At 39.9% G+C, this 23,786-nt stretch overlaps 1 protein-coding gene across 9 annotated transcripts in view; it reads right to left on the minus strand.

The window, feature by feature from the left end:
* The window catches only part of DZIP1 (DAZ interacting zinc finger protein 1), a 47,963-nt gene that overhangs the window by 2,147 nt on the left and 22,030 nt on the right, over window positions 1-23,786 (minus strand). For 2 of the 9 annotated variants that reach the window (XM_074378428.1, XM_074378421.1), the window contains exons 11-23: window positions 21,079-21,219; window positions 20,578-20,626; window positions 19,012-19,068; window positions 16,888-16,944; window positions 11,767-11,826; window positions 7,635-7,771; window positions 6,251-6,413; window positions 5,824-5,953; window positions 5,223-5,276; window positions 5,012-5,059; window positions 3,565-3,758; window positions 2,255-2,385; window positions 485-659 (exon numbers count right to left, since the gene is read on the minus strand). In XM_074378428.1, the coding sequence (XP_074234529.1) occupies window positions 485-659; window positions 2,255-2,385; window positions 3,565-3,758; window positions 5,012-5,059; window positions 5,223-5,276; window positions 5,824-5,953; window positions 6,251-6,413; window positions 7,635-7,771; window positions 11,767-11,826; window positions 16,888-16,944; window positions 19,012-19,068; window positions 20,578-20,626; window positions 21,079-21,219 (1,396 nt within the window). The remainder of the gene's footprint in view (window positions 1-484; window positions 660-2,254; window positions 2,386-3,564; window positions 3,759-5,011; window positions 5,060-5,222; window positions 5,277-5,823; window positions 5,954-6,250; window positions 6,414-7,634; window positions 7,772-11,766; window positions 11,827-16,887; window positions 16,945-19,011; window positions 19,069-20,577; window positions 20,627-21,078; window positions 21,220-23,786) is intronic. The other 7 variants (XM_074378429.1, XM_074378422.1, XM_074378423.1 and 4 more) reach the window with 6 other exon arrangements.

A 23,786-nucleotide genomic window follows, 5' to 3' on the forward strand; every position in this document is an offset into this window, starting at 1 on the left:
GAGTTACTGGACTTATTATCCAGACTCTAGACTGCGTGGATAGGTACAAATGCAGTGAATGGTTTCATGTCATTTATCCCACTGGCTCCAATGCTAAAAACGAAACGAAACCTTCCTTAGAAGAAAATCAAGAAAAAATTTACTATGTAAACAGATGAATACAGGAAGTTGGTCAGGGAAAATGGCCTCATTTAGGTATAGATCAGAAATTTAAATTTCTATGAGGCATCTGTATAAAGTGAGTATTTGTATGGGCATTTTCAAAAAATGTATTTTAAAAATTTAAAAACTAAAAATTAGACCTAAAGTTAAATTTTTTTAATTAGTAAATATATAGAAAGAAGTAAATTGCTTGCATTCAGTCCATATTAGAATAATATAACATTCTTTGTTATGCCCACAGAGTGTTTTTTGTCTGATGATATGTTAGCATAGTTTAATTAGATACTTAAAAAGGCTTCTACTAGACACCAAAGGAGCGAACCTTCTCCCTTTGGCCCTTTCAGGTTAGTTGCACCCCAGGCACTTGGCACTTGAATAGAATTTGATTCCTTCTTCACAGGTGGGGGTTCCCTCTGTTCTCTCTCGATTCTTCTCCCCAAAGATTTTTCTTCCTCTAAGGATGATATGTCCCAGTCATCGTCATCCACATCTGCACACTGAAAAAAAAAAAAAAAAACACGTGGAGGATAATGAATGTTTCTTAAAGAAACTGCATGTTCGAGCCCCTCAATCACTTTGTTGGCCAGACTGAGCCACCGACACACATGATAAGAAGTCGGGAGCCTCAGAAGATCCCCTATCTGGTCATCTCTGGAGGGCAGTGACATGGAAATCTGTGCTGTGAAAGTGGAGAGAACCATGTTTATTGTCTGTTTCATTGCATGGAAATGTTACGTTTCCTACTCATCAATCACGAATTTAGAACATTCTGTAAACACTACGCTGCAGAACTCAAGTCAGGGTGCCCCCCAAGGAGGAGCTAGGCCGGCTCTGGGGCTCCTACCTTTGTGATAACAGGACATTTAACTGCAGGACACATCACATAGGCCCTGCAGAACCGACCCCGGACCAAAGGCACGCTTGTTTCTCCGGCGCCCTTTCTGAGTAGGACGCGTCGGCGCGCTCTCCATGACGTCACTTCCTCTCATTTCTAGGTTGTGTAACACAGGGGGTGCTAACTTACAAAAGTAATGTGAGGAAAGCTCTGGATTCCTTAGGTGAACAGGGAAGAATTACGTCTGCTCTAAGTGAAAAAGAGCAACTACACTGGAAGACCCGGTAAACACAGACGAGCCGCGCGGGGACTGACCCCACGGAAACCCTTCCGGCGTCCAGGTGCCGGAGCCGCCGGAATGTGCGGCCTCGCCTCCATCAGGCTCAGAGGAGCGCGGCCCTGCCCTCCGCTCGCTCAGTCTCCCTGAAGCATTTCTCCTGTGACTCTGGCTCCCAAAGTGGGGGTAAACCCCGGAAAGCCCCTACTTCCAGGTCACCTACAGTAGCAGAAAGGTCCCCGGACTCAGACCCGAAGGCCCCAGGTTCTGGTCAGCCACAAGTGACCGTGAATAAACTACCTAATGTCTGCAAAAGTCAAATGATGCATGGGACAGGATTCTGAAAACCTGTAAAACTTGGTAAGTGTATGATGTGTTATTACCAGTTATCCTTCCAATACCTCTGATTCTCTGTGGAATGGGAAGAAACAATACTGAAAACAAGGTAAAAATCCCAACCTCTACTATTCTAAAATAATTATGAGAAGGAAAAGACAGGCTGGACTAACAAACTAACTCGTAAATTAAATGTAGTAAGTGTCGGTTTACTGATCTAAGTGTTGCTGGGCTAACTCGTAAATCTGAAGTTTAGTCAGATAACAAGCTAACTCTTAAATCCAAGCTCAACAAGTGTCAGTAACATGATCTGTTCCTACTAGATAAGTTCCAGTGTACTGATCCTTGCTTTTGCTGTTCGTGCCTTATTGGCTAATAACCCCAAGCTTGTAATTAGCTCTATAAAACCTCATACACATGTCTTGGAGGTGCTCAGGGATTTGGAGCAGAAGCCCCTCTGAGCCTGCCGGTGTAATACATCTGAGTACTCCAACCCTCCGAGTGGTGCTTGTTTCTTGGCTAGCCTGTCGTTTCTGTAACAATTATACTTGTTTTACATTTCACTATAAAAAATACAACTATTAAAGTGTATTCATTAAAAGATGATTTGTCTGTGTATGTTTAGCAAGTAAAAGTGATTTCACCTTTAGATCTTCTTTTAGTTCTTTTTTGAGGAATGCCTCAGCAACATTAATCCCACCAACTGGCTTATTCACATTTTTGTGATTTGAAACCGTCTTTTCAACTTTTCCAGTTAATGTTTTAATGGAGGTTCCTGTAGGACCAATAGAAAATAGGTGAAGTTAAAAAAATTAATATCTATCTTCAGTTCCAAAATAACCTTACAAACAATTTGAGAGTCTAGGCTTTGCAAGTAATTATACGTTGTTAAATTTAAGTCAACTGATGTATTTTGGGGGTTAAAAAGGTTACATTAAACACTTAGAATCCCTTTTAAAAAAATCATAGTCCGCTAGACTAGAAGAATACAATTTTTATTTTAAATCAAGGAAGGATGGTCTCATTCAGGTACATGGTCAGAAACTTTATAATTCTAGTGAAGGAGCCTACAGAATAGTATATTCATACAGTATTTAAAAATCAATTATTTTTAAATGAGTAGTTATATTTTACATAATTATATAAATACATGGTATATACAAATTATACACAGTAAATTACATCTGATATGCTTAAATATATAATTTTTAAACTGCATTAAACAGAATTTCTTTTTTTTTTTTAATGACCCTTTAGCTTCAGTTCTCTTCAGCAAATTATCAGCAGTTATAAACTTGGACCTTTTGTTTCTTTAGGATTGCCCCATCTCCAAAATGCAGCACTGTGTAGTAGAACAGCTGTTCTCACAGTGACCCAGTGTTAGGGGTTGAATTGTGTCCCAAATGCCTATGTTTAAGTCCTTCCCCAAGTACTTCAGAATGTGACCTGATTTGGAGAAAGGACCTTTAAAGAGGTAATCAAGTTACGATGAGGTCACCAGGTCCTTACAAACACGGGAAATTTGGACACAGATGCACACACAGAGGGAAGTTGATGTGATGAGGTGGAGGGAGAAGACAGCCATCTACAAGCCAAGGACAGAAGCACAGAGCAGACCCTTTCCTCACAGCCCTCAAAGGAACCAACCTTGCCACCTTGATTTTGGCCTTCCAGCTCCTGTGAGACAAGCCACTCAGTGCGTGGTTCTCTGTTATAGCAGCCCTTGTATTTGTTACTAATACATCCAGGCCTCCCCAACTCCTTCCTCTCCTCCCACCTGAACATCAATGACTTGCCAAGTCCTGTCTGTTTTCCTCAGGCAGCAGGAGCTTTTTGGATTAACCTCCTCCTTTCCTGAGCACTTTCTCAGCTCCCAGTCCCAGTGCTTGGTGTCCCCAGTTGAGAATCACTGTCCTAAACAAAATTTGAGAGATTTTCAATGATAAAAGCTTACCTGTGGGCTTGGGAGAAATGTCAGAGTCCTCTATTTCACTTCCCTCGGTCCAGTCAGTGTCACTTTTGGTGGTGCTCTTTCCCAGGCTACTCTTGTTGCTTTTAGACGACTGCACAGGAAGTAAGTCTGGGGACGCATATGCCCGGATGAGGTCGTCATCATCCAGCTCTTCCTCTGAACTAAAGGGAGGGGTCCTACACAAATCAAAACCGAAACAAGGGGCACTGTTTCCATGTTTCAGGAGTCACAGACAATATGCCCCTTAAAGTGGTGGGAACTTTCTCAGGGAGCATCACAAACGACTGTGTGGCCATGGAACAAGACAGCGGCCAGGTCCAGGACTTAGGCAAAAGGCTAAAAAGTCACTTCAAATCCAGACCTGCCAATCACGTGGTGTATTTACCAAAATGGACTGAAGTGATGACATTACTCCTCTAAACCCAAATTTGTATATTCTTTAAAAAAATTTTTATTTACTTATTTATTTGTTTGTTTATTTATTTTGAAGTACAGTCAGTTACAATGTGTCAATTTCTGGTGTACAGCACAGTGTCCCAGTCATGCATATCAAATTTGTACATTCTTAATATTGGTTTTCACACACTTAAGAAAAACATTTTGCAGGGGAAGAAAAATTTCTGCAATAAAATACACCGTCTTTTAAAATAGTGTCATTACTTACAGCTTACCTTTACACTGCACCCTACCAAGTACTTTTACATAAGTACACAATCTCATTTGTACTATCACATGAATTATCACCCTATTTTAAAGTGAAACAAATTCAGATTTGTATTCATTCATTTAAAAAATATTCATTGAGCACCTAAATTCCAGACAGTGTTCAGTTACACTACATCCCGTGAAATAGGCTCTTCCTATGAGATTATGTACATGAAAAGTGGTTTTGAAGGGTGAATTATTATTTATAGTCTCTACTATATTATATACTGCCTCTACTACATATACATAATGCCTTAATGAAGATATAAAGCATCATTTCCAGAATAAGCCAATGATGAAATTCAATTATTATAAAATTAGTTTTACTCATAACAACAGTAATATACCTACAGTTTATTGAGTAGCCACAAGTGCCAAGCACTGAGGCCAAGCCCTTTTCATATGTTCTCATTTCATCTATAGAATTATCCTGTGAAAAAGGCAGCAGCATCCTGTATTGCAGATAAGAAAACTGAGGCTTAAAACAGGTAAGCAACTGAACTGGTGGCATAGTTAACAAATGATTGAGCTGGGAATCTTAGTATCCTTAGAGAGCCTAAGAGAGTAAAGTCTGGGGCCATTATCAACTTCCACACTAAAATAGCATCTGACTGCACTATCATGGGTCCAGCAACATCATGCATTTAATTTATCATGCTTATTGAAAATTATTGGACATGGGGACAGGGAGGGGGGTGGGTAACAGAAATGACTCAGGCCTTACTTGTTTATGGAGGCCACATGGGATAAATGCTGTTGACTTAGGTAATATCTGATAAAGAAACAAAGATGTCACACAGGAATCACAAATTAAATATTACGTGTAGTAACTATGGATCCAGTGAACCACAGTGAGCATACTCATTTAGAATGAAAGGAATGTTCAATGAAAAGAATTTTTTAAAATCACCACCAGCTGCTCTCTCAGTACTCACGCAATGGTTGAGGACTTTCTGGGAAAATGATCTTCCATGATATTTTTCTTAACTCTAAAAACAATAGAAAAATATTTCCAGCATGAGTAAATAACAGAATTTAAAATAAATATCTATGAATTTGCTTTATTAGAGAGTGAGCAGCAGCTAATGGAGACAGGGAGGCATTCCAAGTGTGATTCTCTGTTGGATCAAACATTGCTGTGGGCTGAATGCTTGTCCCCCTAAAATTCGTATGTTGAAGCCCTAATCCCTAGTGTAATGGTATCTGGAGATGGGGTGATTAGGTTTAGATGAGGTCATGGGGGTGAGGCCCACATGAAGGAATTAGGGTCCTAGTAGGAAGAGGAAGAGAGACCAAGGCGTGCGCTGTCTCTGCATTGTGAGGGCACAGCAGGAAGGGGGTTTGTCTGCCCCAAAAGAGAAGTTTCACCAGAACCTGACTGTGCTGGCACCCTGACCTTGGACTTCCAGCCTCCAGAGGTGTTAGAAAACAAATTTCTATTGTTAAAGCCACCCAGTCTATGGTATTTTGTTACGGAAGCCCAAGCTGACTGAGACAAACATCAATAAAAAAAGATTCAAGGTTGAAAATACTCACTTTGGAACAGATGTCTTATCAGTAAAAACAGGTCTTTGTCTAATCAACTGTCTGCTTTTGGGAGGAAGGTGTACTGCTTTGGGTATTTCTCCAGTTGAAAGGGTATCCACTTGAGAAGCATTGTACCTATCTGGAATAGCAGTGTCACTCATGAGTCTCCAGGGCATGAAAAGCAAAAGAAAACACTACAACACTGTCTACAGTGGCACTGAAATGAACAAGCCCAGCCAATCTCTGGGGACTAGAGTCCTCACTACAGGAGCTTTTTAATGTAAAAACAAAATTTGAGACCCAGCATTTAATTGTTCAAATAGTAATAGAGTTGATAATTAAATGTCGAAGTTTGTGAACCATTTAAAATTATGAAACAGTTGTTCTGTTTCACTCCCGTCTGCAGAAATGACATGGCAGTTGGTAACAGACTTACCTGCAGTTAGTAGTGTTCTTTCCTCAATTTTACAGCTGACCTGATGTTCAAGGAATTTGCGAATCTGCTGAATGTTGGGTATTTGTTTTTCTCGCTCATGTCTTGCTGATTCCACGGTTCTTAGCACTCTATTCAAGCGATCACTTGGAATACCGCGTATATCCTAAAGGAATAAAATGTTGAGTTAATCAGTGATTCTGGGTTGTTTTTCATTTCATGGATGTTTGTCAGCATTAACTGTGCCAATAGAATATGATACCACAAACTATTGCTAAAGAAACAATAAGTATCAGTCTTACAGACAAAATCACAAAGAGAAGTGACACAAAATACTACATAGTGTATGATTCCACTCAAATGAGGTTCAAGAACAAACGAAACTAAGTCAAAATATCCATTAGCTCTGGTTGGGGAGTAATAGGTGATACTAACTAAGGAAAGCAAAAGAGAGTCTTCTAGGGTATTGGAAATGATGGGTCTCTTAATCTGGGTGGTGGTTACAGATCATACACACACACAAATATCTATCTATACACATATGTATACACACATACAAACAGATACACACAAATGCAGGTACACATGTATATACATGTATACACATGTATACACGCAGATCAGTGTATATACACACACCTGAATACACAGATCCACACACACGCATATACACACAGACCGGCATACACAAACATGCTATACACATGCACACACACAAACACACATGCACTGCATTACATAATGCACACATGCATATGTGTATACCATGCATGCACATGTGTCCATACTTTTGCAAACACAGACACATGCACATGTGATATGCGTACACATAAACACACATATAAGTATATAAATTCAGGCTGTCCAATTAAGTTTGTGTATTTTATGTGTGCAATGAAAACTAAAAAGCAGAGAGTATATGTAACATGATCATGATGGACTGGAACTACTAAATCTGGCAGCAGGATGAAATACAGTTCATTCACCCATTCATCTAATCAGTGTTGCTTAAGTGCTGATTTTGTAATAGGCAATAATGTGGAGTTAACATCAAGATGTAAGCAACCCTGCAACTACCTAGATGCAAACCCTGGCTCCTTCATCACTAATGTGTGACTTAAAGCAAATTACTTCACCTTGCTGTAAAATGCAGATAATGCTGTCACTTACCTCAGAGACTGGTTTTTATGTTTGAATAATATTTGGAAAGCTTTCTGAAAGGTGTAAGGCACATGTGAATTCCAGCTAAGTGTTTAATGAATCAAATCACCTTAGCCTCTGGTCTCCAAATGTGACAGAACTGACATGCCTTCTTCTCTTCTCTGATCCTTTCTTATTTAGAAAACAAAACAAAACCGGCAAATGTTCCCAAAGTGAGTGAACTTACTGCATTAATCCCCAGCGTTTCCAGTTTCTCCACCAAACTCTGCTCCAAGACTGTTCTTACTTCCTTGGTGAGGGAGGGATTATTTCTCAAAGCTTTCCTTAAATGTGTGTTGTTTAATTTTTGTTCATTGTCCCTTCCTGAAATAAGGTTTAAGAAATGTGTTAAAAAGGAATTATACAAATGCATTAAACCTCTAAGCAGAAAATGGCAAAAAACAACTTCTAAACAGCAAGCAAGCATTTATAGTGTTTTAAAGTTTTTGGATATTTTAGTCATTCAATGCAATACAGGATCTTAAGTATTGTAATTTTTAAAACTATCTTAAATCTGCTTCAAAACTTCAGTATCCTTAAAGACTTCTTTTTTTGATAACTTAACCAAATTATAACTAGATAAATAATGTACAAAATATGCCTCTAGAAAGCAAAATGGAAAAAAACTTATTTAAAAGCTTGTTTTGTCCTAAAATTATTTTGCTACTTCCTGAAAGATTCATCTCTCCTAAATTCAGTTAGAATTTAGGTATCATTTAATGAAGAAAAAGACCTATTAATTTAAATAACTAAGTTTTCATATAATAAATTTAGTGGAGGTTAAGTTCACATAAAATTTCAAAAGGTGAAAATTATCATCCTCAAAATATTTACCAAAATGAAAAAGAAATTAACAAAGGTCTTAGGAAAAGTATCTTTTATTTAAAACAACCTATAATTAAAAATAAAGAAAAAATAACAGGCCAGATTCACTTAACTTGTCCTTCCTTGTTCCTGTTATTCCTCACCAAAAAATGTCTAGTTCAAGAGGGTTTGGAGAAAGGGGCATGATCACATGACCTTGAAGAACTGAGTCCTTATGTCAAAGGAAACCGAAGGCTCAAGAAAAGAGACCCTGTGCTGGGCAGTTCAGATCCTCTGTGAAGATGTTTTCTAAACACTGATTCCAGTCCAGTAGTGAAGAGTATTTCTGTTCATTAATTAAGAGTTTTGTTGAAAGCAAAATCAGTCAAATTACTATTTGTGCATTAAATAGGAGGGAAAATTCTACATGATGATGCTTTTCTATACTTTGGTACTGTGGCTTGCTAAATTGAAATTATAAAATTTTATATGATTCTACACGAACAAAAACTTTATATTCTTAAACTTTATATTCGCAGCATTCGGGTTGCCATTTTCCCAATATTCTGAAACCATCAAAAAAAAAAAAAAAAAAAAAAAGCACTTCTGACCCAGGAACTGAATCCATCAGTATCTAGAGGGCCTAGCTGCATCCATGACTGTGTTGCTGGCTTTGACTGCTAGTTGGCCATCAACTCTGCAACTCTAAGGCTAAAGGTAAAAAGAAATACCAAGAGAGCCTGGAAGTCATCGAGCTACCATTGAAATACATGCACCTCTCGCCCCAATTATGCTAAGATAATTCTTTGGCCAGCAACTCAGATATAAAAGGAACAACACAGAAGCAAAGCCTGAAGAGGGGCTGCATATCCTGTCTGCTCCAGGACATGGGGCCACATGCAGTGGTCAGGTGATGCTCGGAATGGCTTGGCCATGGTTTAGAAGAGTTGTAAGGCCTTTGACAGCAGTAACTGAATTCATTTGCTGATTGGTCCAGGTTCACCCTCAACTCTGATGACAGGTTCATTTTGATGTCCGAGTTCCTCCAAATGACTGCAGATTAAACATTTGTCTCAGTCTTCAAATTCACTTTATACATTGATGCTTGCTTTGGAAAGCCATTTGTGAATAATTAGAAAACCCCTGACAGGAAGGACTCTTACAAGGCTGAGGCTGGCCGGCGGAACTGAGAAAAAGAAGATAGAGTGGATAGGAAAAAACATAAAGTTTTTATGTAAAGGTGAAATCAACCACTTGAAAGCTAATCAGAGCTGAAGAATTTAGTTAAAGCATGTACTGCTCACCAAGATCAACAAGAAAAAATATTCTTGAGATCAGCATTTCCTCTAATTAAAAATTTTAAAGCATGCCCAAGCTGACAGCCAGGCTAACACACAATAGCCCACACGTGTGATCAGTTATATCAGACTTACAACACACCATTTATGGTAAGCAAATAATCACAGTGGAAAGCAAGTAGTTAAAAAAAAACCCACACAAACAAAACACAACAGAATTTCTAAGTTGGAAGGAACTTGTTCATCTAGTAATCAATCTCTTCATCTTTCAAATGAGGATTCTAAAATGAGAGAGGTAAAGAGACTTCCCCCAAAACCACCCATATAGTCCTGCAGAGGCGGGACCAGCTTGACTTTCTCCCCCATTTTGTTCTTTGCATTAAACTACGGAAGGCACAAGACCTGGACTTCAGTTCAGCACTGGCTCTAATTAAACTCAGTGACCTAAAGCAAGCTCCTAATCCCCCCGTATTTCAAGTTTCTGAAAATAAAATAGTCCCTAGGATTCCTCCTGGCCCTCACATTCTAACATCCTATAGAACAACAAGATCAAGTCTGCCTTACTTTACTGTCAAAAAGTAAGGATGCAGAAATAGTCACGTATGAGTTACTTCTTGGTAAAAGCTGTAGTGTTTTTGCAAACTATTGTCAAAATTTAGCTGCGCAGGCATTTTGTCTGCAAAATGTTAGCATGAGCTGAGGAATTTATTGACAGCAATTAACCTGTTGCCAGCATGCTGGCTCCATGGAGGCACCAGAAGAATGTGGTCACTGGTTTTGGTAACAGTGTGCTGGGACCTGGGTGTTCTCAGCCGTCCTCAGCGCTCTCCCATCTTCCACCAGAGCTGTGTCTGAACACGAGGAGGGTGATGAAGACTATTTTCTTTCCCAGCCCAGCCCCCCAAATGTAGCAACAACCAACAATGGTGTTTGCTGTCAATGTCCAATGTCAATGTCCCTAACATGCCTTATAACGTCTTGGTAGAAGAATCCTAAAAGAAGAACAGGCAGAATATGCAGTGGCTGGAACCTGGAACCAAAGTGGTGATGATGGACAAATCAGGATTCCTCTTGGAACCTGGCTGGCTCATTTTTTAAATGAGTGTGAACTCTATGACCTAAGATTCCAGTTTCAGAATTTTGGACCCTATCTATGACCCTCCTGACACATTTCATAGATTCTTCCAAGAATAAGGGATTTTGTGTTCCAGACGTTGATAAATGATACTTATGTAGGAGAGAGAAAGCATGTTACATGCAAGTAAAATGAAAATACACATCACGTAGATATTATAGATATGCCTGATTTAGTCTCTTCTCAATTTTTAGCCTTGTGAAAACAAACAAAAAAATGTTTTGAAACAAGTCTACATAATACAGAAGTTATAACAAATATTAAGAATTTATTTATTAGAATATATTTTTTTACCTCTCTTCCTAACAAAAATGACAAAACCAGAGCCCACATAAACATTTTGGTTTTTCCTAAAGAAGTGACATATGGTAAAGCATTATTATTACTAAGGAGAAAATTATGATAAACTGATTTGAATATAATTGTTTTAAGGTAAGTACAGCATTAGAAATTGCTCTTAATAATGTAAATAAATATTCACAAACTTCAAAAAATTAGTTGATAGAGAATAATTTTTAGAACTGCCAAATAAAATGAGGAAGAGTAATAATTTTATTTATCTCCCCAAACCTGTAACAGCTCCCAAATTCTGCCATAAAGATACTCTGGACATAAATACTACACACTCAGAGCTTAGACATTAGGTCTCCCTTGCTATTAAAAACAACTTTTGAAACGGGCTCTTCACCTATTCACTTCATAGATTCAGGGTATGAGAAACAACTACTGTGATAGGAATATTTTTGTGTCATTTGGCACATGGCACGTGTGTGTCAACTTGTTATCTGATCAGAAAATCTCTGTGTTGGCTTTAAGGCTTAAATTTTTTTTTCAAGTTCCTTGACACAGGAAGTTTCTTATTCATATGCTAAGAATACAGTAAAACGGGAAAATATAACAGCATATTAGGGGCGTAAGATGACAGAATACTACATATAGATTGAAAATGTAATCCAAACCTAAACATCTTCCCTAATTTCGATACACTACAGTAAAAACCACTGGATCATACTTCCAAGGCTTGGGTTTAGCATCTAAATGTAATCGATGCAGATATAAACCCTGATCAAGCTTTTTGTTACCTTTTTCTTCCTCTGAAACTTCTTCTATTGGTTCCAGTATGTGCGATGAGAATGCCTGTTCTATTAATGAGGAAAAATAAGAACAGTACAAACAGGACAACAGCAGAGTAAAGTCAGTTTCTTTCAAACACTTTTGAAAGATATAGTTCCATAGTATTTTAATTATGCCTAAAATAGCAAGAATTTACTGGGGAAAATACATTAAGGCAGTCAGTTAAAGCTGGTCGCTTTTCCAAAGTATCTTCCCTTTCTATGTATTTTCTGTTAACTCCACTCTGCGGAGATTGTATTTTTAAATAATTAAGTTAAACTTTCTCACTTATCAACTTAGCGCCTGATATGATTCTTTTTTCTTTTAATGTACAAGGACGTGACTGCAGAATATCTTCTTCACTTATCCCTAAAAATATTTTCCTTGTAAAATATCTTGATCAGGTGGCTAAATAGAAAATTACTGAAAATATTCCAATCTGCAAAGATAAAAGCATTAAAAAAAATCACACGGCCATGGGATTCCCACTTCTTGCTAGCCCCAGGGTCTTCAACTGGTAGGACCAGAATGGTAAAAGGGCAGGGACAGGTATCCTGGGCTCAGCAGGAGGACTAAGACCCATTATTATACACCTCCGTGACCCAAAGCCACGTTTTAAGACCTCGTTCTGCTCCCAGAAAGCCACCAGGGCGAAGCTGCGGACAAATAACAGATGAAGATGGGCTTTTCCCAATCCCACCCCGATGACTGGCCGAGGGAGATGAGGCCTCTGCGTGACTTCCCAGGGACATGTCACTGTGCACACACAAGGAAAACTGCGAGCAGCACGGATAAAGCCAAACCCCATCCTATCAACAGAGGGAAAGTTCCTTCATGTGGGAGGTCAGGTTTTGGCTACAGGTCCAACCACAGCAGTCAGGCATTAGACACGGAATGAAAGGCAACCAGAAGTCTGGTTCAGGAGGCACCTGGTTCATTCATCTTCAACTTGGAGCCTGACGCGGGGCACCTCCCCAGACAGCCCTCCAAACGCACCTACAGAATGGAGGTCATCTCATCCTGCCATCAGACCCCAGGGCGGATGACTGGGGAGGGAAATAATGGCCAACAATTACTGAGTGTCCACCGGGCTGCCGGGCACAGATCCAAGTGCTTTGCACCTATTATCTTGAATTTAATACCCCTACTTTAACAGTCTGGTTCTTAATATATTAAAGGGTATTTCTGGTACTCTATTTTAGGCATATACAAATACACACACACACACAGAGAGAGAAAGGTGTATATGAATAAATATATATATACTATATTTAGGTATAAATAAATAGGCTCTTATAGACTGTTCAGCAACCTAGTCCATATCTAACATTGTATGGGAGAAATGCATTTTACTCTCAAATGAAATTTCAGAACACAGCTGACTTGTAAATAGGAGTCCACTTTAATTTTGAAACATAAACATGGCCCTGCAAAGGAGTATTTTATTCCATCCATATGACGCAACTGCTGAATGCGAAAAATGTGCTTTCAAACTTGTTATTCAGCATCAAGATTTTTAAATTATTCAAATAAAGAAAAAAATGTGTAACCATGTGTGGCGATGGATGTTAACTAGACTTACTGCAGTCATCATTCTGCAATATATATCAAATCAAATACAAATACCGAATCATTACATTGTATACCTGAAACTAATATAATGTTATGTCAATTATACCTTAATAAAATTTTTAAAAATTAAAAAAATAAAGTTATACAAAGTAGACTATTCTACTAGTTTGAACTGCTGAAAATAGAGATTTTAGGAGGACAGCTAATTTCATTTTTTAAATCACGTGGTTTATATTTTATTGTACTTTATGAACATGACAAGAATAAGGAGGAAAAGTTCTGTAAAATCTTACAAAATCATCATTTGTATACTTATTATCATTATATTACAGGGATAATTCTATGACTGATTCTCTTGAGTCAGGATTAATTGCTGAAATTCTGACATTTCCTGCAGTGGTGCAGAGAGGGTGAGGGGCAGATTCCTGAACCCGGGCTCCTACAATAATAAAGGCTGAGGAGGTGAGGCTGACCAGATCCCAGCTCCCAAAATAAGCAGGCTGATATCCCAAGTGGGGAGGGAAGACCCACCATTCTTATGGCTCTATAAGCCACAGGTCCAGCCTCCAACATCCCAGTTCCTGTCCAGAGCTGAGATCTCTAGGACGAGAACTGAAACTGTCAGAGGCTTGAATCTCCCCTCTGAACTGGTCCAGGGCTTCCAGAAAAATCCTAAATGTCAGTCTCCCACCATTACCTCCAGGAGAAAAACTTCCAGATCTCCACTCAGCCCCTTGTCCACTGGCTGACTTTGTTGGACTTCATCACTCTGACCCTGGGAACTAACGTTTAGCTAGTGCGTGCTCAGTGGCTTCTGCTCCAAAGAACCTGCTTCACTTGGTCCTTACCACAGCCCACCGTAGCAGCCACACTCTGTTCCCCATTCGGCAGGCAAGGGAACCTAAGCCTATGATTTCACGAGTCAACCGTGAATCCAGACTGCTTCTAAAGCCCAGGCTCTTGGCCACAGAGCCCCAGTGCCTCCCTACTGGCACTCACTGGGTTTGTCTTCCAGAATTCTCTGAATGGCACTGCCATCGACTTAGTACCTGAGCTCATGGTCTGACCCTTCCCTCACTTTTGCCCCTCAATCACTAGCATAGCCCTTTCACCAATCCCACTGAACAGCTGTTATGTCTACTCCCTCTTGTTTCATTACCACAACCCTGATTCCTAGGTAAGGAATCACATAGGATAACATCGTCAACCATCTCCCAGCTCTGATTCTTTGAACACACTGGTCAGACTAAGTTTCCCACAGCCCACCTCTCCAATCCTGCCACGCCCACCTCAGTACATTCAGCAGCTACAAGAATGACCCAAACAGCTTCAGTCTGGCACTCAGTGGTTCCCATGAAAAACCTCAACCAGCCTTACATCCTTCAGATCTCTTCTGCATACTCAATGCTCAGCCAAATAATTCGTCTGTACCAATAATTCACCTGGTGTTTTCCTGCTACCTTTTGCTCCTACTTTTTGCTTTGTTTCAGCTGAAGGGAATAGCCTGCACCCTTCCCTGGCACAACCCATATCTGGTAACTGATTACCTCAATCCAGGAAAATTCCAAAGTGCCCATTCCAGCTCTGAGGCTCCCAGAACAGTCTGCTGAGGCCTCCACTGCCGCTGCATCTGAGTTCAGCATCCCCCAATGCCCAGCTCTACTTCTTTTACAGGAGGATTGCCTAAAGGGCGCTGCCTAAACCTCACCTGCAAACCTCCACCCCAGAGACTGCTTCCCAGGGAACCCAACCTCAGAAGTGAGTAATTAAGAGATTTTTTGTGGTAAAGAATCTCATCAAGGTTCTTTGAGAGAACAAAATAAAAGACAGAGAGGTAGTTGGGCTAATTAACATTACACAATATGTGACTAACCTTCCCTGTGCACCCCCCGCCCCATGACCTGGGGAAGCTGCCATGGCTGGGGGTAGGGGGCAGGGCAGTGGGCCCCAGCCATGCATCCTCCTTGCTCCTGCCCATTGAGATGCTCACGAATCAGCTTTGATCCCAATCCAAGGGCTGCAGGCCCTGTGCCAGGTCTGGTTGGCATTTAAATCCCAGCAGATACCAGCAAGGAGGCATGGCTGATTCATGCAGCCCTGGCCCAGTCAGGGCAGGGTCCACAGGGAAGACGGTGCTCCGGAACTGACAGATTTGTCAGGACACTTGAATTAGCTCTAGAGCATAACATGCCTGCTGTTTGTGTCCTTAATTGGGCACCAAAAACATAAAGCCAAAAAAAAGCAGACTTTGTATAATATCAAACAGAATGTTAACAAAAAAAGAAAAAAAAAAAAAGAAAAACACATTTTGAGCTACAAAAGAGAAGTGGCCATCAACACGTTATAAAATCAACCCTAAAAAAGGAGGCGAGAGAGATTTTAGACGTGACATAAATAATACGAATAGAGAGTAACTGCCAGAGATAATTTCCTCATATTCAATATTAAAGTAAGTTTATATAGGTCCAAGAAACACATTATCTCTGTTCCTGGTCCAAAGGAAAAAACCTGCATGTTCTAAACATCTGTAAATAATGACATCCAATATGTGGAGAATTTATGCATTACATGTTGTGAACACATGCCCAGGAGAACCAATCCAACTAAAATGATCTTAGGAAAAAAATAAAAGGCAATAAACATTTCATGAGTCAGTGAGTAAAAAGGATAAGTACAAAAGGCCATTGTATATGGACCATAATATTTATGAAGACAAAAATTCCAACTCGACTGACCATGACTTTAAGTCCTAACTAAAAGGCTACGAAGGAAAAGTGGAATGAAGTAATCACTAGATTCCAGAAGTATTTATAGCTAAATAAGATAGTCCCCTTATCTGATGGTCCCCTTCACATCTTAATTCATTTAATATGCAGCAGACCATAGGAAAGCAACATATTAAAACACAAAACAAAAGCTGTTAGTACTTTAATGGTATAAAAATAAAATATGGCTACAAATATTCGCCCTATCGACCAGATCATATTAACAGCTATCACCCTGTGGCCTGGTCTAAGAACTGGATCTCAGCAGCAATTTCGTCCATTGGTTTCTATTTTTTTCCTTTCGTTTCCATCACATGAGTTCTAGATTTTCCCAACCAATCGCTGAAACTGTTTGTTTAAAAAAGGTGACTTGCTGCCACATTCAAAGTTATAAAAACAGTCACATATGCCCTGTGGCATGTGCTGGTTGGCTGGTCTAGTAGAAAGTCACCCTCTCACCCAGTACCTACTACTTTTCACCAAAAAAAATTACAAAGGATCAAAGTACTACTTAGAGTTAAAACCTCTACTTGTGAGCCCAGCAGTAGATACATTTTATACTTTATGACTTCGGTAGGTATGTTCAGTTTACAGTAACGTTACATCCAAAGACTGCAGTTTTATTAACTGTTTCGCATTCACTAAAATGTTTTATTTTGCATAATCACCCCCACAGAAGCACTTTCAGTTAATAAGTTATCTAACTCAGGGCAGAAACTGTACATAAAAGGCTGAGACTTTGCTGAAACTTACCATGTGCCACTGTTAGACTTGACTTAGCATCCAGAGTCTGTGGGGCTGGGGCACTCACTGAAACAGCATAAAAAGAAAGAGCTCACAGGTTCTGTAATTAAAGTGCAAGCATCTGAACATGGTGATAACTAAATATTCACTAAATTAGTCAAGATCTGTACAGACTGTAAGGGGCAGATGTTTCAAATGACGAAGATATTACCAACGAACCTAAACCACTTTTTTTTAACAGCTTTATTAAAATGTAATTCATTCTTTTAAAATATACAATTCAGTGATTTGAGTATAGTCACAGAGTTGTGCAGCCATAACCACTACCTAATTTTTGAACATTTTCATCACATTGGAGAACTCTCAAAACAGCTGTACCCATTAGCCCTATTCCTTCTTCCTCCCAGCCTCTGGCAGCCACTGATCTACTGTCTGTCTCTATGGATCTGCCTATTCTGGACCTTTCATGTAAATAGAATCATGCAGTTAAATATGTGGTCCTCTGTAATTGGCTTCTTTCACTCAGCATCATGTTATCAAGGCTCATCCATGGGGTAGCATGCTTCAGCATCAGCTGATGGACATTCGGGTTGTTTCCACTTTTTGTCTACTGTGAATAGTGGTACTATGAATATTCATTTATAATAAGCCAGTTAAAAAAACTACCCCAGTCACTGGGCCGGAGGACACTGTGAGAAGGCATGAATTCAGCCACAGCCTTTAGAGAGGAGTGTATCCAATTCATGTAAGACTAACACTCTACTTCAAAGTACCTCGGAAAATTATATTCCACAGCCTCTCTCCCAATGTTTGACGATTCCTGTCTGAGGTTCTTCTCTCAGCTATTTGTCTGCCTATTTACTAACTCTTCCCCTAGTTTATAGGATAGAGCTTCAATTCTAATCCTACTCTAAAACACCATGGCTACAAACCTCAGCTACTTTCAGAGTCATAAAATTTTGCCTCTACAATGCCTGGTGGTCAAAGTGTTCAACTCCTATCTATGGGTAAATTGCTAACAGTTCTGGAAATATGACCTTTAAACCCATTTGCAACTTGCTAATCTAGATCAAGGTTTGGCAAACTACAGTCTGTGGGACATACTAGCCCTCATCTGTTTTTGTAAATAAAGTTTTATTGGAACACATTATTGTTCCAATATTGTGCCAAATATAGTTAAAATATAAACGATAAAAATTGAGTGTCTTTTCATTTTTCCATCCTTCTCTGAAATGCATTTTTTAGAAATTTCATAAAAGTTCAGGCTTCTATTCTCCCCTCAACCCTACTCCTGACACTCAAACTACCCTCTCCTCCTCAGCACCTCTCAATCTTGTCAGCTTCCAGAAACAACATCAAGAGGCCTCAAGAAGCAGTTGAACAGTTAAAACCATTAGCATTTTCCAGTCAATTGTGCCAAATTCCCAAACATGCTCATCAAAGTCCTTTCATCACCACACAGTCCCGGGCCCATATGAATCGTCGCTCAGGGCCCAGCCTCAGTGCATGAGTATTCAGACCCTGTTCACACCTCTGTCTTCTCTGGCCCACCATCACTTGTTCCCTTACTTCCTCGCCCTTACATTTTCTTGACTAGAAAAAAGTTTTTCAACCATTAATTATTAAGAAAACAATCTGTCCGTTTCTAAACTGTACAGATTATGTCTTTTTGGACTCTAGCCAAATCCTGACAGCTCCGGGAGACAGCTGTGCTGAGCTGACCTCAACTGAGTGACTATGGGGGCATCAGGTCAAAACAAACCCTGCAATGCTGTGTCTCAGTGATGCCAAATGTGGCGGCCACCACACCCTGTCACATTGCCACAGTGTGTTACCATGGGAAACCCAAGAGTACAAACTGGAGCGATGCCAGAGACTTTAGTCATCCCTTTATAAGGCAAACTGTAAGATAACAGGTATGGCTAACCAAAACCACCCCCAAAATCGCATGGATATTTACAATGTGGGTTTTTAGATGTAGGTCAAAGCCAGGAATCAAAATAGGTCATTATATAAGCTCCAAACACACTGGTTTTCAAAAAGTCTCTAAAAATAAGAAGTAGAAGTTATATATGGCTTTATGTAGCACTTTAAAAATATCTTTAGAACCCTGAGCCTATTATAGAAACTTACTAGGCACAGCTGGGGCAGTTGGCTTAGACTCAAAAGTTTGCCAGGTTAAAGGACTGCCTGAAATAACAAAAAAACTAATTAATAACAAAAATCACAAGCTATGGGTTATATTTTGCCAGCACGTATCCTAATATTTTCCCGTAGAAAACAATAAATGAAATTTACCAACATACACCAACTCACCCAAAAAAGATGTTTAACAAAAATCCCTTTAAAGCTAACTTTTTCTTAAAATTATTTTTCAGTCAAATATTTATGCCACGTAAGTAATTGTACAGGTATTCCTCTCTACCTGGACTCTCACTATTCCAAGAGTTACAGGGAAGCACCACCCCTCCCAGACCTTTATCTCAGACGGAGAGGGAAACAAGTGTGCAGGTCGTTGTGGAGGCAGACCTCACTTATTGTGGTTCCCTTTTATTGCACTTTGCAGCTACTGCATTTTTTACAAATTGAAGGTTTGTGGCAACTCTGTATTATCAGGTGATGGTTAGCACTTTTTAGCAATAAAGTATTTTTTAATTAAAGTATGTGCATTTTTTTGGACATAATGCTACTGCACACTTAGTAGACTACAGTATAATGTGAACATAACTTTTATTTGCACTGGGAAACCAAAAAAATTCATATGACTTGCTTTATTGTAATTACTGGCTTTATTGCAATAGTCTGGAACTGAACCCAGCCTATGTCTGAGATATGACCTTATCTCCTGTGACCCCCAGAAACAGGGAGGAAACCTAGCTCACACACCCATTACCAATCCCCAGTTGGCAGCCATCAAGCAGACAGAGATTCTTTAATAACCTGAGACTTGCAGGAATCAAGACTGGGATTTACTCGGAAGGAGACCATGCAGAAGGCAAGCTTTCTGGTGTACTGGGAGACCCTGCACTTCTGCCTCCCAGTCTCCCTTCTAGACTAGCTCTTGAATGGTATGGAGATGGGTGGCTGTCATTGCTACAGTCAGTAGGCTGGATATTCCCCCACTGTGCTTAGAACAAACCCTTAACACAGGACTCCCACAATGGAGACGCATGCAGCAAGACTCTACGGCACTTTAGGACAACTAGGAGTTAATGCCAGTAACGACGGCTAACACTAACAAGTGTTTAACAGGTGCTCTTTGTACATGTTCTCCCATTTAATCGTCTAAACAGCCTGAGATGCAATTACTATTAATCTTCAAAATTTAGAGCTAAAGAAACGGGGGCAGAGACTCAGCTACAAAGTGCTGAAGATGAGATTCGAACCCAGTCTGCCTCGACCCTGTACTTTAAATCATAATTCGTCTCACTGCACATCCATCCAGAGGTATGGTGACCGAGCATGTATTATTTGCATAACAATATTCTAATCAAAATGTTAGGAGACCATTCAGTTACAGTTTCAGTATTTAAAATTCTTCAACTCTCTGAGTTGTGGTAACAGATCTCCCAAATTAAAATAACCAGAGGAATGCCACCTTAGCACAGTGGACCAACAGGGCCCCACATTCTTCTGTTGTCCAATGCACAGTTAGGGAGGCCTGCCGTGCCTCCAGCACTGGGATCCTGGTACACTTACCTTTGGGTTCACTGACACTGTTTAATGGTTTACTGGTAAACTCTTTAATCTGCAAAGAAACACAGTCATTCAGCGATATGCATTTGAAACTAGACAGGGACATACTGGAAAATGGACAGAGACTGTACTCAGTAAACGAACCTTTTCACTAAACCCCCCAAAGACACAGGACATGCGGGCTTTAAAGACATGGAGGCAAATACTTTATAAAAGCGCATTCAGACTGAGCTGCTTCTCAAAGTAATTACCAAAAGAAATTCTTATCAACCTTCAAATTTATTCTGAATTCTAAATGAATAAATCTGCTCACTCTACAATATTTTAAAATACCTTTAAAAAAATTATTTTATTGGATTTATTTTTACAAACAACCACAGGGGGAAAATTGTTCCATTTTCTTTACCTTATCCAAATTAACAAATACTCTAAAATGAAAACACATGTTCTTAGATAAATTGCACCACTTAAAGAAAAACGGTGCCAATATATACCCCCAAATACCTGTTGTCTCTGAGTGATGATCAGCTCATTCTGCTCCTGGAGTCTCTGCCCTAGCTCCTCTATCCTTTTCTTATAGAAGACATTACTTGCATTTAGATCATCTATCATTGAGGTTCGAAGTTTCTCTATATGTGACAGGAGCTGGGAAAAAACAATAAAGGCATCCATCTGCAAACTGCAGGTAAATGTCTACCTTTCGTATGTACACGCCCAGCCTTCTTTGCCGGCCTGTGTTATCTGCACATTGAATACATCTCTGATCGCTGTGTACCAAGGCCCTGGCTGTACGAGGGGCTTCATCTCTGTTCCCAGGGAGCTCGTGGCCCAAGACTGACAACACTGATAATGTGAACAGCTAAGGGGACATGATCCATGACGTGAAATCATACAGGGAGAAGCAAGGATAAAGGATCAAGGCTTCTCCTACGGAGCAGTTCCGACCCCAGGCGGTCCGGTCCTCACACGACCATATGCACCATCCAGTTGGAATGTGCGCGCCCCAGGCCACCTTAATTATTTTACACACCCAGCAGCTAGCACAGTCTTTGGCCCTTAGCAGGTTCTCAAATATTTATTGATATTTATTGAGAAATGGGAGGTAGAGGGGTTGGGAGTAGAGAAAAAGAAGAAGGGAGGAGGAAAGAAGGAAGCAATAGATGTAGGGAAAGAGGGAGAAACACAGAAGACAGACAGATCCAGAGATTCAGACATTCATCTTTAGAGACAGGGAAGATCATAGAGTAGATAAGAATTCAAGAATTTGTTTTCAATTAGTTATGGAAAGATTCTTAAAGCGATTTCTGAAGTTGCTTAAATAGAGGAGGGAAAAAAAACCCTTGGTAATTAACACTAAGGACATTCCAAGCCTACGGCCTGGAAGTGCAGACAGGGATGTGCAGATCAAATAAAAGGGAGGAGGGAATGTGTGAGAGGACCACAAAGAAAGCCTGGAGCAGCATTTCCGCACTGGCTAGGTGTTTTTAAAAACACTCAACACATGCTAGAGGCTGTGTTAAGCACTTCATCTTGTTGAATCCACACCACGACCTCACAGATACATGTTTCCACCCTGTTGTTCAGATGGGGAAACTCAGGTCTAGAGAATGAGTAGCTGACTCAAATGCAGACAGCTGGAGGGGGAAGAGCACAGACTGAACTTTCTTGTCTTCAAAGTCAATGCTCTCAAACTTATGTCATGAAATGCATTATTAATAAATAGACTTGCAAATAACCAAGCAGCGTCAGGGCTTTAAGAAATAAATCAGCAAATCAAAAAGTAACAGCAGTGCACCTATCAGAGTGGCCAAAATCCAGGACATGACAACCCCAAATGCTGACAAGGATATGAAGCAGCAGAAACTCTCATCCGTTGCTGGTGGAAATGCAAAGTGGCACAGCCACTTTGGAAGACAGTCTGGAGGTTTCTTACAAAACTAAACATACTGTTACCAAACAGTCCAGCAACTGCATTCCTTGGCATTTACCCAAAGGAGCTGAAAGCTTCTGTCTACACAAAACTGCACACAGATGTTCATAGCAGCTTTATTCATAACTGCCAAAGCTTGGAAGTAACCAAATTGCCCTCCAGCAGGTGAAGGGATAAATAAACTGTGGTCCATCCAGACAATGGAATATTATTCAACACGGAAAAGAAATGAGGTATCAAACCATGAAAAGACACGGAGGAACCTTAAATGCATATTTCTGAATGATAGATGCCACTCTGGAAAGGCTATAAACCTATATGGTTCCAATTATATAACATTCTGGAAAAGGCAATGGAGATATTGAAAAAAAAATTAGGGGTTGTAGGGAGGGATGGAAGGATGAATAGGCAGAGCACTGAGGATTTTTACAGTAGTGAAACTATTCGGTATGACACCATAAGGATGGTCACATTTCGTTACACCTTTGTCAAAACCCATAGAATGCACAACACCAAGAGTGAAGCATAATGTAAACTGGGGGCTTCGGGTGATGAGGGCATGTCAGTGTAGGTTCCGTAACTGAAACAGATGCACGGCTGTGGTGCAGGATGTTAATAATGAGAGAAGCTAAGTACACGGGGGGTGGGCAGGGGGTATCTGGGAACTCTCTGTACTTTCTGCTCAATGTTGCTGTGAACTTAAAACTACTCTAAAAATAATCTATTTACATTTAACAGACAAATAAACAGTAAAAACAAGTTAATGCTCTTAATCACTACATTGCAAAGTCTTCCCTCTGAAATGTTCTGTGCTCATATGAGGCTGGACAAACACTAGGTTGAACCAAGCTAAAAGTTTAAAAAGACTAAAAAGAACCTTTCATATCCTAGTGGATGCTAAGAATCTCTCCCCAGGAGAACACTGTCAAGAAACTTCCTCACATTTTTACAGACCACTGGGAGAATACTCCTCAAAAGCAGTTTGGGAAACGCTGAGCTGGAAAATACAAGGAAAAGCCAGTAAAATTGTCCAGGGGTCTGGGTGGAGATTTAGGGTCGATAATATGGGGGCTCATTCCAGGACCCAAGTAAAAGGGGACATAAGAAAAACTAAGAGAGGGCATCATTTTGATACCGGAATTGAGGACTGACCAGAAAGGTACAGAAAAGAGTTTGCTGAGCGAGGAATGAGAGTCTAAGCAAGGGATCACCAGAAATTATTTCAAAAAGCTTGTGGCCCTTGAGCTCATTTCTTGTGACTTTCTACCATTTCAAGTGTTAT

The sequence above is a fragment of the Camelus bactrianus genome, chromosome 14 (genome assembly GCF_048773025.1).
Source record: "Camelus bactrianus isolate YW-2024 breed Bactrian camel chromosome 14, ASM4877302v1, whole genome shotgun sequence".
Lineage (NCBI taxonomy): Eukaryota > Metazoa > Chordata > Mammalia > Artiodactyla > Camelidae > Camelus > Camelus bactrianus.